This window comes from Kwoniella pini, chromosome 8, assembly GCF_000512605.2.
Source record: "Kwoniella pini CBS 10737 chromosome 8, complete sequence".
Classification (NCBI taxonomy): Eukaryota; Fungi; Basidiomycota; class Tremellomycetes; order Tremellales; family Cryptococcaceae; genus Kwoniella; species Kwoniella pini.
This window is the reverse complement of record NC_091723.1, coordinates 865889-885419: the sequence shown is the minus strand read 5'-3', so window position 1 is coordinate 885419 and position 19531 is coordinate 865889. Positions and strand designations below refer to the sequence as shown.

The 19531-nt window shown below is 41.9% G+C and overlaps 5 protein-coding genes across 5 annotated transcripts; 1 reads left to right on the top strand and 4 right to left on the bottom strand.

The window, feature by feature from the left end:
• Positions 1–79: 79 nt before the first annotated feature.
• I206_106082 (uncharacterized protein) lies at positions 80–5084 on the top strand (the record flags this gene model as incomplete). The annotated part of the gene is made up of 9 exons (XM_070203233.1): positions 80–302; positions 382–2185; positions 2239–2678; positions 2757–4006; positions 4067–4214; positions 4287–4521; positions 4577–4615; positions 4682–4859; positions 4929–5084. 9 exons carry the CDS (start codon positions 80–82, stop codon positions 5082–5084), a joined length of 4473 nt encoding a protein of 1490 aa, XP_070059334.1.
• Positions 5085–5288: 204 nt separating this feature from the next.
• On the bottom strand, positions 5289–8058 carry I206_106081 (uncharacterized protein; the record flags this gene model as incomplete). The annotated part of the gene is made up of 8 exons (XM_019156634.1): positions 5289–5869; positions 5942–6119; positions 6179–6505; positions 6571–6876; positions 6936–7112; positions 7181–7372; positions 7435–7515; positions 7579–8058. 8 exons carry the CDS (start codon positions 8056–8058, stop codon positions 5289–5291), a joined length of 2322 nt encoding a protein of 773 aa, XP_019010436.1.
• Positions 8059–8521: 463 nt separating this feature from the next.
• On the bottom strand, positions 8522–11485 carry I206_106080 (GTP-binding protein ypt1; the record flags this gene model as incomplete). The annotated part of the gene is made up of 7 exons (XM_019156633.1): positions 8522–8621; positions 8691–8925; positions 8998–9065; positions 9118–9146; positions 10548–10604; positions 11226–11321; positions 11453–11485. 7 exons carry the CDS (start codon positions 11483–11485, stop codon positions 8522–8524), a joined length of 618 nt encoding a protein of 205 aa, XP_019010435.1.
• A 1018-nt stretch (positions 11486–12503) lies between these two features.
• On the bottom strand, positions 12504–13427 carry I206_106079 (uncharacterized protein; the record flags this gene model as incomplete). Its single annotated transcript, XM_019156632.2, has 5 exons — positions 12504–12535; positions 12661–12679; positions 12836–12956; positions 13313–13335; positions 13398–13427. The coding sequence occupies 5 exons, from the start codon at positions 13425–13427 to the stop codon at positions 12504–12506; spliced, it is 225 nt and encodes a 74-aa protein (XP_019010434.2).
• An 883-nt stretch (positions 13428–14310) lies between these two features.
• On the bottom strand, positions 14311–18572 carry I206_106078 (sulfite reductase (NADPH) hemoprotein, beta-component; the record flags this gene model as incomplete). Its single annotated transcript, XM_019156631.1, has 3 exons — positions 14311–14620; positions 14681–15966; positions 16023–18572. The coding sequence occupies 3 exons, from the start codon at positions 18570–18572 to the stop codon at positions 14311–14313; spliced, it is 4146 nt and encodes a 1381-aa protein (XP_019010433.1).
• Between the last annotated feature and the right edge of the window lie 959 nt (positions 18573–19531).

Here is a 19531-nt window from a genome sequence, read left to right as displayed (position 1 = left end):
AATAGCTTCTCAGCAGAAGCATCCAACTATCCAAGTGGCTGATGCGATAAGCTGCGACATTAACGGGTCAAAAGCCAAGATGCCTGATTCAAATTTACCAACCCATTCTACCGATCCTGTCCCGTTGTCAGGTGCACACCCTCCCCATGGCAGCAATTCTCACATATCTTCTTCTACCGCCAAAAGCAGCGGAAGGCGTAGTGTAAGACTATTTGCTCCTGATGGTGATTCTAGCTCGGATGAGGAGGAGTCTGGGACATTGATAGGAGGTATTGCTCACGGTCAGGATGGTGGAATTGATGGTGAGTTCACAGTCAAGACGGATATATCTTTATACCATTTTCTGCTTCTACGAGTATACTGATATAGTGGATTATCCAGGTGTACCACCATCAAATCCACGTTCCTCATCTTATCCAGGTACAAATACCCATCCCTCCCCTACTTCGCGTATATCAGCTATCGTTTCCTCAGCATCAGCGACTCAACCCAAATTAGCTAGAGCAGCGACATTTGTTGGTCCTTCATCATCAACCACTTCTTCTCGTCCTCCTTTCAATAATAACCATAACTCAACGCATAGTGGAACTGCTCAGACACCCGGTCTGAAATCACGTCTTCGTCATGAGAGCTTATCAAAAAGTTTGCGTGATAATTCAGGTTCAGGTGGACATACACCAGGAAGTGGTGGAGCTTTAAATCGTCGATCAGGTATGTTCAACGATCCCGAAGAAAGTTATTTCCATAACCAAGCTGGACCTTCTAGAAAAGGAAGAAGAAATATGGGATCAGATGAAGAAGATGAAGAATTACGAAGTCCAGGATGGCACATAGGTGTAACTCAAGTTGGACCTGGAAAAGCCCTAATCGAGAGAAAAGTTGAAATAACAGATAACAATCATACTCAGCAACAACCCCAGATTGCACTTTCACGCGTTGACGTATCTAATGAAGAAAAGCAAGAAAGGATAGATTGGCAAGGAATGTTAGAAAGTGTATTGACTTCTGATGTGCTTAAAATTGAAGAAGCTAGAATTTCGCAAGCTATGCCAACTGAGTCATTCAGGGAAGAATTTGGTCAAGCGCTATGGTGGCAGATAAGAGCAAAATTACGTGGAAGAACCGAAGCTGAGGAGAAGAGACGGGTTCATGAGCGAAGAGCAAGAGTGGTCGACTCAGTTTTAGAGGAAGTCGCAACGTTCAAAGCTAAACCTTTTGTACCTTCAGCAAGTGAAACTCAGAATCAAGATGAAGAGGACAGAAGTTTAGGACCTCAACACTCCGCGTTAGATCAGGTCAACCTCATGTTAGCTAAATTAGCAGCGATAAAAGCGTTATATCCAAATCTTGCCGCTATGCGAATAGACAAGCCAACCTACGCTTCTACCAAGTTTAGAAGTAAAACAGATGCTCTCACAGCATGGTCAACGATCGTAACCGCATTGCAAACTCAATTAAAGCTATTGCAAAAATGGACTGGATCGGATGAGCTAGATATCACGAAACCCAATACTACTAAAGAAAAGGCTTTGACAGACAAAAATATTTATACTTATCATCCATTGGATAACGCAAAAAGCGGTCTGACTGCTGGACCCAATGCTGCAGACGATTCTAGTTTCTTAGATCGAGTTATGAAGGAAGATAACTTGCAAAAGATGTTTGAAAGAAGAGCTTTCGTGGATCTTATTAGTCTGATTAAGAACGCAAAACAGACTGTTATCGAGTTTTTACCGATTTTCCAGGAGCAGAATCTACCTGACTTTCAATACGAGCTGGTCAGGTTAATCGGTTTCCCAGGAAGGCTTATCATCGAAGCGCTCAAAGTTAGGTTAGATGCTGCTGCAAGATTGGTCGATCCGAACCCTATGGTTGTTTCCGATTTCATCGACAACTTACGGCTCTCGATTTCCCTAGCTGTACTGATAAGGAAGCAATATGATTCCTTTATCAAACCTGACGAGAACGGGCACTGGGCTATACCACATTGTTTGCCTCCGGAATATAACGACGTCATGATTGATGCAATGAAGGCATTCTTCAAGCTCCTCCACTGGAGGCTAAGAGGCGTAGGTAGGGGAAGTTACTTTAAAGAGACAGAGGTACTGGAAGACGAAGGTCCTTTCTTGTATGAAGCTGCCGAGGCGATTGAAGGTGGTGATATGGTAGTAGCTGAACATTCCTGGTAAGTTACGTAGGGAAATTAATCACTCGCTTCCCTGCTAACCTCATTTATAGTGCGTTGTCAAACAAACTCTTGATACGTTCTTGCAATTACCTCGACCAACAGCTCAGGGCACCGGCAAACCAAGGCCATCTGAATGCCTTCGGCAGAGATGCAGCTGCAAAGGCCTTGAAGACTGACGAAATGATCTCATGGTATGGCAAATTGCTCGACTCGGCAAGAATGCGGCATCGAAAGACTCAACGATACTGTAGAAGACTAACTCAGCGATTCGATAACTCCGCTGAATATTCCTTGGAACAAACTGAAGTGGAAGCACTTGTCGCTCAGCTCCAAGATTCCGGTCATTTCCTAGTGTACACCAATGTTTTCGAAAGCAAAGGGACCTATATCGTGGCGGATGGGTCTTTGTGGGGTCAGCCAGATGACGTGCGACATCTTCTACAAAGAGCGTTCTCAGTCACGATACCGGGATCAAGAAGCCGACCAAGGCGTATCGCAACATCCTCTCAAGATGGTGATATACCACACGCACAAAATATTGATGGCACTCCCGAAGTTCAAGCAATAGATGAAGGCGAATCCGATGAAGAAGATCTCAATCATATTGCATCTTACGTCTTGCTCTTGTCGCCAAGAGAAAATTTTGTTTGGACAGGAGCAGTCATGACGCTTGATGTGGATTATATCGAATATTCGTTGCAAGATAATCGAGTACGATTAATCGCAGATGGCCCGACGTCACGACTCGCGCTATGTAAACACTTATTTTCTGAATCGCTCATCGAGCCTGAAACCGGGGACTCACTTTACCTGCCATGTCTTGTTGAAGCTCAAGCTCACCTACCCTCGATACAGGGTCAATTGATAAAGATCGCCAAATCATCCTATCGATTGTCGGAATGTATCGTTCAATCTGCGCCAACAGTAAGGAACGCATTCCGAGGGGCGCCGGGTTCCCAAGATTTAGTCGAAAATTGGTACTCCTTTGCTACGGATCATGGTACTCGAGTCAGTACCCACATCGATCCTGCATCTTGGGAACGATTTAGTCGACTACTCATGCGTTTGGCAATTTCTTGGATTTCGTTCATATGTCAAGAATGTAATCCTACCGACCGCAAGACTTTTAGATGGACAGTCGCCGCTCTCACTTACGCTTTCACCATGACTCGAGGAAATAATATTCTTGCACTAGATAGAGCGGAATTCAGCTTACTTCGGAAACATGTCGGAAATTGTGTCTCCCTTCTGATCAGTCATTTCGATATTTTAGGTGCCAGAAGTAGTTTGGAAGCTAAGAAAGAAGCTGATAGAATAGAGACCATGAGAAGGTTACAACAGCTCCAAGAGAATCTGGATGATGAGTTCCTACCTAGAACCCCTTCTCCTTCTGGACAACCACGTATGGATCGAAGTATACGCTTGACGGTGGAAGAGAGGTTACGGTTGATCAATGAGCTAGAACAGAAGAGGAATGAAGCTGCGACTCAACCTGTAGGAACGGTATTGGACGAAGAAGTATCAGAAGATAGAGCCTTGGTATTCCTAGCAGCGTCAAAATCAAACATCTCGATGAGGTGGCAACAAGGTGCTTATATTGGTGGGGGTGCTTCCGGAACCGTATATCTCGGATACTCTTTGCAAGATAACGCAGTGTTCGCAGTCAAGATCCTTCCTACAGTCGATTTGCAATCTTCTCCAGCTCTGTATGAGAGTATCAAGCGGGAGAGTGATGTTATGAGTTTACTAAGTCATCCGAATATTGTAGGATTCCTGGGTCTAGAAGTTCACAGGAACAGAGTCTGCTTGTTCCAAGAAGTAAGTTTTGTTTCCATCTATGTCATAGATTAGACACGCACTTAACGTATGCTACGACAGTATTGCGAAGGTGGATCACTGGCTGGTATGCTGGAATACGGAAAAATCGATGATGAAGAAGTCGTTGGCGCTTTCACCATACAACTCCTGAGAGGGTTGGACTATCTACATCAAAACAGGATTGAACATCGGGATCTTAAGCCTGAAAGTGAGTAGACGGATTCTGATTTGGTAACCCTTCCGATTCTGAGTGTGCTAATATACTCAACTGTATTTATAGACATCTTGATTGGTGCCAACTCCGTTCTCAAATTGGCTGATTTCGGTACAGCTAAAATCATCAAGGGAAACAAAACACTCGCCCGTACAAGGGGAGGAGCACATGCTAAAATGGAAGGTCTTGAAGGTACACCGATGTACATGGCTCCCGAGATGATCAAGAATGTGCGATCGAGTAAATTGGGCTCGTGCGATATTTGGGGTCTTGGATGCGTTGTGTTACAAATGATCACTGGGTATGTCAGCTACTAGCTTTGCTTAGTCATATGCTGATCAACGAGTATTCAATAGTCGAAAACCTTGGAGTTTCCTTGATTTCGATAACGAATGGTGAGCTTTGTATTACCCAATAATTCATCCATGTTTTAGTGCAAGCTGAATTTGCTTGACTTTCAGGGCAATCATGTTCCACTTGGGTGCTACGACCGAACATCCTCCTTTACCCGAGCCTAACGAAATGTCAGAATTGGGTATTGAATGGATCGAGAAATGTTTATCTCTTGAACCGGACGAAAGACCGACTGCACCTGAATTATTGGACGGTGAGTGGCTAGAACCAATGTTACAGCAGATGGTATGTTCCTTTCCACACCCTTTATCGGATCGCTCATATCGACTGACAATATCTTGTCTTGTTTGATAGGCTGAACTTGAAGAGGATTACCCTGATGTTTTGGCACAACATGGGAATGAAGCAGCGCCGCCACCGGCTGATTATCTAAATGCCGAAGCCACTCCCTCACTACTGGCGGACGGTCCGACTCCGCCGTTGGATCTAGCACAATATGAGCAAGAGTAATTGAAAATGTTACCAGACTGTAGAGTATTCAATCTCATTTCTAATTGTGATTTGCTTGTAAAAGTAATGTAAAATGGTCAAATGAAGCTATGTACTTGTAAAAATAACATCGCATTATGCATACTGCTTTGTGTTCAATTATGATATAATCTGTTATTTTATACAAATCGATCGCCCACTTGGAAAAAAGGATAAGATCTTAATCTACTCCGAAGGCTTATTAACAACTTCAACTAATTCTTTCCAACTTTGTAATTCTTCAACATTAACTTCTAAAGATTTAGCATCTTCTTTTAAAGTGTTAATATCTAAAATCATTTGATTTTTAAATTTTTCTTCTTCTTTTTCATTTTCTCCTATTATCGGATCTGAATTGCTATTATTATTATTATTATTAGAAGAAGAAGTTGATGAAGAAGAGAAAAAAGAAGTTAAATTATTTTTTTTAGATTTACGATGTTTTCTTAATAAATCTTCAGTTTTTTTAACACTTGATAAAATATTACTATAATTTATGAAAATATTATTTATAATTTGTTTATTCCAATTTTTACTATAATTATTTTTCAAAGAAGGATTTAAATTATATAAATTATGTAATGGTTTTAATACATTTGAAATAAAATATGAAGGTTGTTGTTTTTGTTGTGAATTTATTGAAGGAGAAGGAGAAGCTCTGAATTGAGATGCGATTGATCTGATTAATTTTAATGGATCTATACATCTCCTTGTTAAGATTTGAAGTAATACGTCGGAGTATGGTGTTACAGGCAGAGTCAAGTGTTCTAGAGATGTAGACAAGCGATATCAGTACATTACAAGCTCTTTTTGAATTTCGTAAGGTGGTATTGGCTCACCTTCAAGTCCAAGAGATTTGACCGTATTCAGATCCGAGACTTTGATCTTCAGTCTCTCAATGTCCACTATCGCAGAAGCAGTAAATCTCAAAGCGGCATCCTCTTGCGTAATATCCTCTTCCCCAATGACGAATGTATCCAGTGTTGATTTCAGATAAGTCCCATAGCGAGCTACAATCTAGCCAAAGGCAAGCGCAAACATCAGTTACCCACTCAAGTAAAGTCATTGAAACTCACTTGTAAGCTTAATCTCCAGAACCGCGGTGCCAGCTCATCAATGAAAACATCTTCATTCCATGTAGTATTCAAGGCTGACCATATGCTAGCCGAAGCGTTCAACGACCAATCTCCATTCGAGGTAGCATATCTATCGTTTATGGCACTAGTAAGTGAATTTTCGAGTGTTCCAACTATCTCTTTCCACCGTAACTGAAAGTATACAGGTAATTGCCATCTTCTTTCGAAAGTCTCGTATGATTGGCTTGTACGCATCGATACGACGTTTCGAGTGGAAGGTGTTAATTGTTCTAGTAAAGTGATGAATTGATGCGTCGTCATATATTGCTATATGTATTCTTGTTTCAGTGTCGGAATCATTAGAAGAATTGTGTCGTTAAAACCAAGCTTACCTTATGCAGCTCATCAGGCCGCCCAGCAGCGAATATAGTGCTTCCCAAATTATCTATTAGGGCACTAGCGATTTCTGTCCATATAATTTTGGCAAAGAAATCGAATTTCTCGGATATATCGTCTGCTATTTGTAATAAAGGTTGATACGTTTCCATTTGACCCAATATTCTGTTGTATAGAGAAGCTAGGGGTGTCGAGTTAGAAGAGGGTAGTTTCAGAGATTTTTCTAGTGGATTTATGACCGAATGAGGTGTTTTAGGTGCAGTAGGGGTCGTTGGTACTGTTAAACAGTTTGGTGTTATAGTCTGTATTAATGGCATCAGCTTTTTTGCTTCAAACTTTCGATTGAAGCCGGTCAACTTACAGCTCTACAATATGATCGAACAGCTTTGCGAACAACTTGCTCGGCTTCTTCCCATCCTTCTATCAATTCATAAGTTTTTAGACATTGTTTTAATCTCGGTATACTCGGTTCAGCCAGTTCAGCAGTGAGTAAAGTTGAAAGATCTTTCGATAAGCGTGATTTGATATTGCCTATACGCTGATCCGTTTCAAAGAGAACATCAGCAATCGCCTAACTGTAGGGTGGTAGTATGAATTATTACGCACAGCTTCGACAATATTCACTATCGCGCAACCTTCTGCCCTCGCTTTATTTAAGAGATATACTACCTGGGTATATTCGCCTGCTACACGTGATATCATCTTCACTGATCCATGTTCTTCATCAGGTGTAGTGTCCAGTAACGTTTCTGCTCTAGTGAGCGTATCAAATAGACGTTGTAATAGATCAAGTAAAGCCTGATTTACGCATATCAAGATTAGCTCTACAGTTGGGGTCTATGTCTAAATCACTATCTTACCTTGTCTTCTCGTAAAGCAGACCTTTCATCCAATTTACTTTGTACCTTCTCTTGATGTTCAAGCAAAATATCTCTGACGCTCTATTATAGCCCAATAATAGATCAATACCAATCTATCGGTACATAAATGACATAATGACTCACCTCAATTTCACTTCTTATACTTTTCATAGGTCCTTGTAATCCTTTTAATCTTCCTTCTTCACCTCTTAAACCCGTACCAAGTGAAATGAATTCCTCATAATCTTCATTAATTAATTTGACTAATTCTTCTTTTAATTCATTTAAATATTCTCTTAATTCTCCACGTAATTCTTCAAGTGGAATATGTAATCTAGATAAAAGGAATTCATCCGCATTATAATTTTCTGAAGTTAATAAAGGGTGATTATGTGATAAAGGTTCTAAAGAAGGTAATATTATTGAATCGCCTCTAGAAGAAGAAGACGATGAACCGGAAGAAGAAGAAGAAGATCGTCTTGATAAATTCAATGATTGATTTATTGTTGACGAAGAAGATGGGATGGGTGGTGCGGATGGTAGAATTGATGGTTGAATCGTTGTTGGTGAAATCGATATTGACATTCCTCGAGGAGTATTGCTGTTCCCGTTGCTCATAGTCATTTTGCTTGACTTTGTGTTTTTGATAGATTCCCTCTACTGCTTTACCCCCATTTATATGCAGTATGTGTCTGCAATTTGCTCATCGTGGTGTGCAACCAAGTTAACACGTCTTGGAATATTGTTCTTATTTGCTTCGCGTTGTCAACAGAGTGGAGGGTTCACCTCAATTAATCACTCGAAGACGGAACCAAATATCGCATACACTGATACTTTGCTAGCTTGATTTCTATCTGGTGCGTGTGAATTTACAATGCAGCATGGGGCATTAGAATGATTGCTCATCGCTGCATGAAAATTTACAATACTTAGGAGGAATCAAGGAGGAATCGAAAATGAGAAAAGGGTAAATCAAAGAAGAAAGAGGGTTAAACAGGTCTTCCTAACTTTCAAATCAGTCTGTCTATTCTACCTGTATCTGAGATGCATCATTCTAGTAAAAACATCCTTCAGCCAATAATCACGCTTAACAACATCCACCAGCAGTCTTTTGTTCCACATTTTGACCTAATCCCTTGATTGTCGATTTAGCTCCTGGTCCAGAAGCCATTGAAGTTGAACCCATTCTGGAAATGACTCAATTAGCATTTCCTCGGACGGCTAACAACTTTTCAACTTGTTTCCCAATCACTTACCGATCTTTGATTTGCTTAGACATAGTCAAGAATGCTTGTTCGACATTGGTAGCGTTCTTGGCAGAAGTTTCGAGGAATGGAATACCCAGTTCATCGGCGAAGGCTTTAGCAGCAGCGTATTCAACCACCTTCTTAGTTGCCAAATCTGATTTATTTCCTACGAGAAGTTTGTTGACTCCTTCCACAGCGTATCGATCAATCTCTTGTAACCATTGTTTGACGTTGGCGTAAGTGTCTACGGTAGGAAGAGGCATCAGCCGGTTGATAATTGATGGGCCATGAAATTTTAAGACATGTAAATACGCACCGCTGTCGGTCACATCGTAGACAACTATAATACCATGAGCTCCTCGGTAGTAAGATGAAGTAATAGTTCTTGAGGTAATCATCAGCCAGTGTGAATACGCGCAACCTAAAGTAAACTCACCTAAATCGTTCTTGACCAGCGGTATCCCACTGTTCGTGATATATACACATATGAAATAGGATTGTTTGTAGGGCAAGTGCGATATCGCGGAGTTGTGGGAATGTAGGAGAGGTATATGGGTGGACAAAAAGAAAGGTGCGTACAAGTATATATACCAACAAAAATCATTATACAAAGACGCCAGATTCATAAGCGTTGAAAGGCCAGTCGTTACCACCACCAATGATATTGCCGCGGGGAGCGATTGCACAATGGGGCCGAAGCGATGACAGAAACAATGACGAATGAAACAGGTTGAGAGGGATATCCGAACGGTAAAATACGAAGTGACGAGAAAACGGGTTTCAATTTGCCGCCAGAGAACAATGTTGAGGATTTTAATGTATATATACAGAAGACCAACGATTCCGGATGAGCATTGAAATGCAGGACCAGACCGGTGTTTCAGTTGTACGTGTCCGATGTGTGCCAATTCAGTTGTACACATGATGGATGAAAGCATTTTCGAACGGAAAAGTTATTGATAATTTGAAATCCCAAGTTGCAGTTGTTGAGTATCGTATGTTGCAGTAAATAGTGCAAGTCCATTTCCATGCAATGACACAAGACACCGCAGCCGTGTGAAGCGGAAGGATGAAAGGCACAGCATACAATTTAATGTTTTGGTTTTGGAAGATCAACCGTTTGACACCGACGAACGGGAACAGTGGAGTTGAAGCGGAGCGACAAGCAGGCCGAAAAGGGGAGACCAGATGAGCGCAGGCCGGAAATTGAGATTCAGGTTATAATCCGTGGGACAGAGGCAGAAGTAGATCCGCATTATACCGAGCGACCAGTGTAAAAGGTTTGAATTTGGTGGAACAAGATACCGCCGGATTTTGGGAATATTGATGTTCAGGTGATATTAATGCCGCGCATACGTCAAAGGCGAAAGTGCAGAACAGAAGAGGCCAAGGAGAAAGCAAATCCAGGAGAATTGAAACAGTACGCAGACCCATATCGAGAGCAGCACACAGAATCGGAAGACAAGGAGGAAAGGCGACGTACGTCAAACGAAAACAACCCCCGTGCAATTGCAAATAGGATGATTGGATCCAGATGATCGAAGACGATTGGAAGCGATGTCCGTTGAGGATATGCGGAGACAAAGACCGAATAGGAGCGAAATGGCGGTTGAGGCATCGTAAATGTTCAAGTATATTCAATTTTATAGAGCAGACCCGAAAGTTCAGGTTTGAGGATATTTGATGAAGTTCAAGGGATCAGATTTTAGGTGTTATGAGCAGAATAGGGTCCAAAGAGTCGGTAAAAGCGGGTGATTTGATATTGTCGAAGAAAAATCGAAAGAGAATATGCGAAAAGAAACCGTCAGCTCTTATGCTTATGTGTCTAACATGCTGAGTGCGTAACCTGTTGGAAGATATACGCACGATTTGGAGTTTCACAGTCTTTCCTTCGAGCTCGATGGTTCTGATCTTGAAGTCAACCTAGATGTAACTAGTGTAAGCGGGTGGCAAACATGATGTGGTCGAATGACATATAGGATAGCAATGAGCGTGGAGGGTGAAGTGAAACACGGTGTTTGTAGCATTTTGCAAGTAATTATAAAAGATGGAAAACAAAAGAAAAGAGAGAAAGGGGATCGCGAAAGAGACGCCTTTTATACCTGCCAATCTTGTATGGAGTGCAACGAAAAGACGAATAAGATGATGAAAAGATCATGGGGTGTGTTTTTGATTTGTTTCTCACGGATCATCCCGTCCCGCCAATCTACACAGAGTTCCCCACTAAGCAAATTCTATGCGCAGTCCAAACAAAAAATCCAATTCAAATACTGTGATAGATGTTGCGCCTTGATCGCCTGTCGTTGTCAGACGTATGCGCGATGCAATTCCCATCAAATTCCCATCAACATCTCCGTTACACCTTTGACCAGATCTAATTCATTCCGCCAATGATCACAGAATACGTATAGTCCTTCGTACCACACGTGACACCCAAGTGAGTTTTCTTCCCCATTTCAATACACGCCTTTCGAATCTCCAAGAAATATACACCAAAATGCCAAAATCCCGAAAAATGAGGTAATAGGTAGAAAAGCAACTCACTCCGATAGTTGAAATATAAGATTCGGTATAAGTGTCATCGGCAAATCGAAGAAGTAAACAAGATTTCCCTACACCTGAATCACCGATAAGGAGGAGCTATGTTTTTGAGAAAATCAGCATTATTCTCAAATTGGCATTTTCCACAAAACCAACAAAATTTTGTATTCAGTCGGGATATCAAGGATTGATGTCTGAAAAATCTTGGTGTTCTTGAACGACGAACTCACCTTGAAGAGATAATCGTATTCTGGAGCCGACATGATGATATATTAAATTATTCAGATACTAATTCCTTCTATCATCCCAAAGTTCCAAAAAATTCCATCAAATATGGATGATTCATAGATATGACGCACCGCCAAATTCGTCAACAGGGTGTTATACATTTGAATGAAGAAGTGATAGTTGATTAGAGTAGATCACGAAGCCGAGGTGGTTCGAAAGCGGTATTGTCATATGATGAGAAACGCGCCGAATGTTCATTTCGTTGGCGGCGAATGTATTGATGTGTTTGTAGTGATAATGTTTCGTATGAATGCGAATATGTAGCCAGGCGATATATAGGGCGGAGTAATATGAGGCAAATCAAATCATCAGTATACTATCTTCTCACATTACAGCTTCGATATCGTGAGAAACGACCATCGGGCATGTCCTCGCACGCGCCGCCGTTTATCTTGCCTTGAACCTTGTACAATCTATCCACTAACACACCTTCGCGTTTCAAGACTCGACTAGGAGTATCACTCACGTATGTAGTGATATAGTAATGTCCAGATGTTTCGTATATGGAAGTGATGCAATCAAAAGGTAGATGAAATTGATGATGACTGATAGTTGAATTATTGATTATTAGCCAATATTATTATGTGTTATGAGGAAGGAGATGAATGGTGGTGACGATGGGATTGAAACAATAACCTAAAGAGTGACGTTGTATCCGTGGCGGGTTATACAATAATTATCTATTCAAGTTAACCACTTTGTAAACCATGACATAAACCACGAGGACTCGACCATTACCATCGGAACATCCCGGCTTTTCAACCAGTGGCGCTGCCCACTTAGATCTACCCCTTCTGACATCTCAAGATGATCACGATGAGAGGTGAAATTATGAATATCAAGTATGATGATCAGACATCTTTGGTCAAGCGTACTGAGGAAAAACATGAGAATATCAAAAGTTCATGCAAAAGATGCTCAAATCTACATCTATCGTACTGATTGAAAAAATCCACTCTTCCCATCAATCGCCTCCTACACAAAGAATCCAGCTTAGAAAGGTTTATCAGAATCAGGTGTTTTGTCTTTGTTCAATGATTTGAATAGTAATGTCGACGTAGAAGTGAGTTGGAAGAGATGAGATAAGATCATGAAAAGATTAGCATGCGATTTATACGGGTCAAAAGAAATTATATGAAAGCGGACCTACCGACAAAGTAGTTTCCGACCTGTTCATAGCAGACAAGATCAGCAAAGTCCCTTCTTTTTGAGAATATCAAAAATATCCATCAGGTTCCTGGACTTGACAATCCTTTCCACTTTGGTGCACCTTCCATTTTTCCGCCGTAACGACAGTAGATTCATGTGAAGACGAATGGACTTACCACTGGCACTTTAATCAAAACATCCTTTCTGAAAAGCGGCACATCAGATAAGAAGAGAGAGACGGCTCCACCAGCAGCAACACCCCAAAACATGAGAGGAGTTGTCCATCCTCTAAGTCGTCTATTATGCCGGTTCCAACGAGTTTGGTGTATAGTAAATCAAAATATTCAGGATCGAGTGTTTCATCGTGTGGTAATTGCCGTGCATTTAGATTTCCCAGTAGGGTTGCGAAAGAGAAGTATGAGGAATGAATTTTGTTTGAATTTTGTTTGTCCAAGTCGATGCGATTGAGGTTAAAGTGATTTGATCGAATAACAGCAATGATAAAAGGAATAAGTCATAAATAAATCAGCATTTCTAATTCTACTCAAATCCATGCTTTCTCAAGTACGCTTCATCCCTCATAACGCCTTAAACACGTTCAATCCTCTTCCCATATATCCAACTCATCTTTCTTCAGATCGTAAATAACTTACTCAGGTGTCAAACCAGCAAGACCCTATCGAATTATCAATATCAGATTTTATCACTTGATTATGATCTAAAGAATCTAAGACTTACAATTTGAGATCGTCTAATGAAAGCTGGCATTTTCGAATAGATGTATAAGGAAGATGATATTTAAAGAATAATTGATTTTGTTTAAAGTGAAAAACAACTTTTGTTGACGATTAAAGCATTACTGGTAAATCGAATGAATCCTTTGAAAACGCGGATAGACCAACGAGCTTAATTAGATTGGTTAATCCTTATCATTTACTTTAAGTGTGGCAATCAACCTTGATTTTACATGATGTGGCATTTTTCGCATCATTCGTTAACTAAACACCATTAGATTGATGAAAGAGATTTCAATCCTTTGTAGTAGATTTAAATGCATGTAAATGAAAGGATAAAGAAGATTACATGTACTATGACTATTGGTGTTCAATGTATGATATCGAAAAATGCTCTTATCTTGGAATGTATTTCAAAGAACACGATAAATAAGTAAAATCGTTAGAAATCGCTGCTCTTGAAAAGATGAGTATTATGAGTAAGTGAAAATAACTATACCCATTAGTCCTATCCAGTGTAGTAAATTTGCTATCCAGTAAGCAATCTCACAAACTTACAAGGCAGTATAATTGTAACACTAATTTGATTCGAGGCATGTTACTAATCTCGATCATCACATAGCTACATTCGGCTTAGCCATTTTTTCAATTATCCTTCTATTCTTACTTACTTTAATATTATATCTAATTCCTGATCCTGGATTCGGTGATACATCGAATAAACGTGAAGAAGAGTCTGAATTGAATAGAGAAAACAACTGATGAAACAATAAAAAGAACATGATTGAATTATGTCAAATTGATAATATGCATATGCTTTGAAAATTGAAGAGAAATGGTATATCAGATTGAAAGCAGAAAAAGGAAAACACCTATATAAAGACACCTTTTTATTATATAACAAAACCTTTTCAAATTTAAGCAGTTATAGCTTGTGTAGCTTGTTGAGCAGTAGGGAAACCATTTTCCCAGAAATTCGTTCCATGTGTTGTAGGTTTAATGTATCCAGCTCTTATTGTCCAATCACCAAATCTTTCTCCATCATTTCTTTCAAGTGCCCATCGTTTTATCATTGGTTTGAGCACAGCCAAAATTTCAGGTTCAGTAGCTGATTCAATGAATGGTTTATTCAATCTTGTTCCATCATGACTCCCACCAAGCATCATCATGTATGATCCAGGTGCTTTACCAACAAATGCAACTTCAGCTGCCCATGGTCGTGCACAACTAAAGAACATCAATCTGAATCAGCATTTATACATCGCCGTGAATATGAAAATCACTCACCCGTTAGGACAACCAGTCATTCTCATAACTAAATCATCATTTCTAACACCAGCTTCTTCACAGATTTTCTCAACTTTGTCAATGAGTAATGGCAGGTATCTTTCCGATTCAGCCATAGCTAAACCACAAGTTGGGAAAGCAACACATGCTGAAGAACTCAATCGTACACCAGAATGATCGATGTTATCTAAACCCCACTTGTTCAATAATCTTTTCATGTCCTCAAGATCTTCAGTAGCTACATCGGAAAGTATTAAATGTTGGTTGGCAGTCAATCGGAAAGTACCCTTATGGTGCTTAGCGATTTCTTGTAAACCAGACTTGAATTGATGTCTAGGTGAATCTTCGATACGACCGTTTTCGATGAACATGGTGAAATGCCATTTTCCATCGTGACCATGGTGCCATCCGTACTTGTCCAAGTTGGAAGTGAATTGATATGGTCGAGCCTCGGCGAACTTCTTACCCCATCGCTCTTCAACCAATTCCTTGAATTTGGCGACACCTAATCGGTCCACAGTGTACTTCAATCGAGCATTCTTTCGATCCGCTCGGTTTCCGTAATCTCTTTGTACCAACATGATCGATTCAGCAACCTTACATCCGTCTTCGGGACTAAGGAAACCTAAGACATCACCCAATCGAGGGTAGGTCTTCTTGTTTCCATGAGTGACACCCATACCACCACCAACACTGACGTTATAACCGATGACTTCGTCGTTTTGCACAATAGCGATGAAACCGACATCATTGGTGAAGACATCTACAGCGTTATCAGGTGGCACAGCGACGGCGATCTTGAATTTACGGGGCAAGTAGTAAGGGCCATATAATGGTTCATGATCGGCAGAGAAATCTTGAGCTGCATCTCCATAGACCTTCTTTTTGTCTAGCCAGATCTCGTGATAAGCATTGGTAGACGGCAAGAGGTGTTCGGAGACAGCAACGGAGAAGTCGTAGACCGCTTTGTGTGTTTTGGAGTAAGCAGGGTTGACACAACATTGGACGTTTCGGTTAACATCACCACAAGCAGCGATGGTATCAAGTAATCCCCTATTGATGGCTTGCATAGCGGGCTTCAAGTGACTCTTGATGATACCATGGAATTGGAAGGTTTGTCGAGTAGTCAATTTGAATGTACCGTTACCGTGCTCATCGGAGATTCGGTCCATATGTAACCATTGATCGGCGGTACAAACACCAGCAGGCATTCGAACTCGGATCATGAAGGAGTAAGCGGGTTCAAGACCTTGAGCTTTGAGAGATTCTCGAATATCTCGGTCATCCTGTTGTCATATTTGTTAGCTACATTGCTTGACATCGATTGGCTCGCGTTACTCACTTGCATGTAAGTACCGTGAAATTTGGTCAATTGAGCGTCGGAAGCACCAATAGCACCAGTGGACTTATCCTCAAGACCCTCAAGGATAGTACCTCTGAGGTAATCGGAAGCAATCTTGATGTGTTCGTTGGCAACTGTTTCTTCCTTCTCCTCGACGACTTCAACACTGTCAACTCCGAGAGCTCTCCATAAGGAAGCTTCGAAAGGCTTGTATCCGGTCATGTACCCGTCAGGATCGGAATCGTCACCGAGACCCAAGGGGCAAAGTTCGGCACAACCTAAACCAATTACCTTGGGGAAGATGTCCTTGGCAGGCTTGTTGTAATATCCCGCATCTTCAGGTCTTGGCCAGTAGTGAGAATCACCCATACCGAATACGGTTACTTTGGTCTCGGCGAGCTTGTCAGAGGCGGCGGTCTTGCTCAAAGCTTTGTAGAATTCTCTACCATTTTGAGGAGCTTCACCTTGACCAGCAGTAGAGGTGAGGATAAGAACGTTCTTCTCCTCAGCCAAGGAATCGACTATCGAAGGAGCGATCTCATCAAGTACCCTCAGAGAAGCACCTACACCACGCATCTTGGCTCTACCCACAAGTCGCTTTGCGACTTTCTCGGCATTTCCACCATCAGAAGCGTACAATACAAGAAGTCCAGGACCATCAAGTGAGTTAAGCAAGGCATCGTAAGCCTTTCTAGCTTTTTCCTTTCGAGCAGCGACAAGCTCGGTACCGACTGATGAAGTGATTGAGGGGTCGATCGCAGGTTGAGATAGAGTGAGTTGAGAAAGGTGAGACTCTCGATCGAGGAATTCGGAAAGGGCAGCTTTGATGTGTGATGAATCGAGAATGAATCGCTTCTCATCGGCCAAAGAAGGGTTCCATCTGAACATTGGCCACCATCCACCGGAAACGGCTCGTTTGGTCTCCCTCAATCTTTCGAGAGCACCAGCTTTCTCTTGAGCAGAAACGGACTCCCCATCTTCTTTGTCTCCCCATGGCAGGTAAGCGAGAACTAAACCTGGACCAGAGTAATTTTCAGCTTCTCGCATGGCATTGATAACCCCAGCGTAGTCTGCGTAGATTGCTACAGAAGCGACGTAGACGTCTCCCATATTCATAGCGTACAATGCAAGATCCTTCTTTCGCTCTTTAGGTGGTTGAGCAGGCGCATTGGGTGAGAATGGAGAAGGAGCGGTTTCGTAGACGAGTAAGTTGATGTCGAGTCCAGATGCAAGAGCATGGTGAAGACCTGAGGAGGCGAGATCGACGGCCCAGGAGTTGGAGATAACGATCCAAAGAGACTTTTTCTCCCAATGACCGTTTGCACCGAGTTGGGCGAGTTCCTTCTCGTCCGGACTGGCACCAGCACCGACTACCTCGGCAACCTTCTCTCCGGCATTAGCAGCACCCTGCTCATCTCGTACTAACAGCCAAGCGGAAAGAGCTTCATGAACATCTTTTCTGGTGTTTGAGGCTTTGAGTATCTTCTTGGCCAGCTCGATAAGTCTTGCTCGTTCTTTTCGAAGAGCAACGGCTTTACCAAAGGCGTATAAAGGCGAAGTCGACTCGTTGGCAGCAAGATGAGATGGGTCGTTGAGTATCTCCAAAGGCGTAGGAGAAGATTCAAGGAGGGAGGTGTAGCTAGACTCGGGAGATGGGATAGCGACAGATGAAGAAGGGATTGAGTAGGTGGCGGTTTTACCTAATCGGGTGATAGGAGCGGAAGTTTGAATGGCTGAAGTGAGTTCCGATGCAGGAACGTTGCCGGTGACTAGAACTGATTTTATGTTGACATCGGCACCTTCAAGAGCATCAACGACTGAGGCCCATCCAGATCCATATTTTCCATTTCCTCCTTCAACAACTATAACTTCTTGAACACCGGTAAGCGAGGATCGCAACTTCTCTTTGGGAGCTGGAATAGCAAGAACGACATCGATGACGTTGTCAGCTTCGAGGGTAGTTGGAAGAAAGTTGACGATCAATCTCGATGATTCGGCTTTTCGATGTACGAAGGATCGTTGTGCTCGTCTGGTGAGCTTCAAAAGGGATAAACAAATAGCTTCATAAGCTGATAATAATTCATCGGCAGCTTCTGTCTCTCCATTAGCATGGCCATTGGCTGGATTGGGTGATCCTAAATCTCCGCTCAACCATGATTGCGCGTCTTCTACTTCCTGTACCGATCCTCCTAATCCCGATGCGATGAAGTGGTATACTAAAGCATCTTCATCTTGAGCTAATCTCAAGGCAAGTAAGGAATGATCATATGCTTCTTGAGCCGATCGCGATATCAACGATAACGATTTGGAAGCTCGAGGAGTGGTGACTTCCTCGGCATCTATGACTTGAACTACAGTTCGTTTGAGGGATGCCGATGGTATAGAAGGAAGGAACGTGGGATTGGTGAAAAGAACGGTTGTACTACCGGAAGCTTGAGGTATAGGAAGGTAAGGGTTGAGCTTCGTAGATCCCGAGGGCACGGTGGCGATGGGATGATGATAGGAGGTTGAAGGGAGACTAGAGATAGCTGAAAGGAGGGAGGAAGGCATCTAGTAAAGCAGATCGGAGATGTTAGCGGCAAAGACACTTGAAAGTGGAGGTGGAAAACAACTCACCTTTGAAAGGATGTCTGATTCCTGTTTAATGTTTTATGATACAATGATGTGAACGTGCAGATTTATACACGATAGAATGTGTTCTGTCTTCAGAGAAAAGAAGAAAGAAGGTGATGTAGCAAATAAGATGGTCAACGATTGTAACGGACCGATGAAGAGCTAAGTAGTCGTTTATTGCAACTTTTCTTTCAAAAAGTCGAAATCTGTATGGATGTAACTCAAGAATCCTAATAAATCGACGATGGCGTGACAAGAATAAAATTCCAGATTATCATTCAAAAACCACGTGTCAATATTCCGAATTCTCACCTCTAAGCCAATCGACAGTCGCCGAAAACACTCAACATCCCCTTATTCCGAATTATCCAACGATCACCCCACAGCTATCATCACTCGGCCCCACAAACCGTGATCGCGAAATTCGTAGTAACAAAACTTGAGAGAAACATAATTCGGAGGATCACATCATCTTGCGCGTCTGAGATGGAATTCGGACAAAGGCCTGATTCGATCGATTGATTGCGCCACCACGTTCTGCATCATAAGTGGGAGTAATCGACTTGATGCGCAGACCTCAGTCTTATCATTTGGAATGCACATGTTCTCGCGAATTTTCGTCAATTACCTTTGGCGTACTGCGATGCGATGCCAAATATCGCGGACTCTCGACTCACTGATTCGCCACGCAAATTGCCAAGCCGTTATCGTACGAATGTAAATCGATGTATCGTCTTGCCTTTGTAATCAGTAAGAGCCTGATGCATTTCTTGCTGCACCGAATATCTCATTTAGCTGAGAAAGGAAGCCTTCAATGGTCGTTTGAAACATCGAAAATGGTCTGCTCGCGAGGACTTAATGATAAGGGGTCAGTCTAAGTCCACCTTCAATTGTGT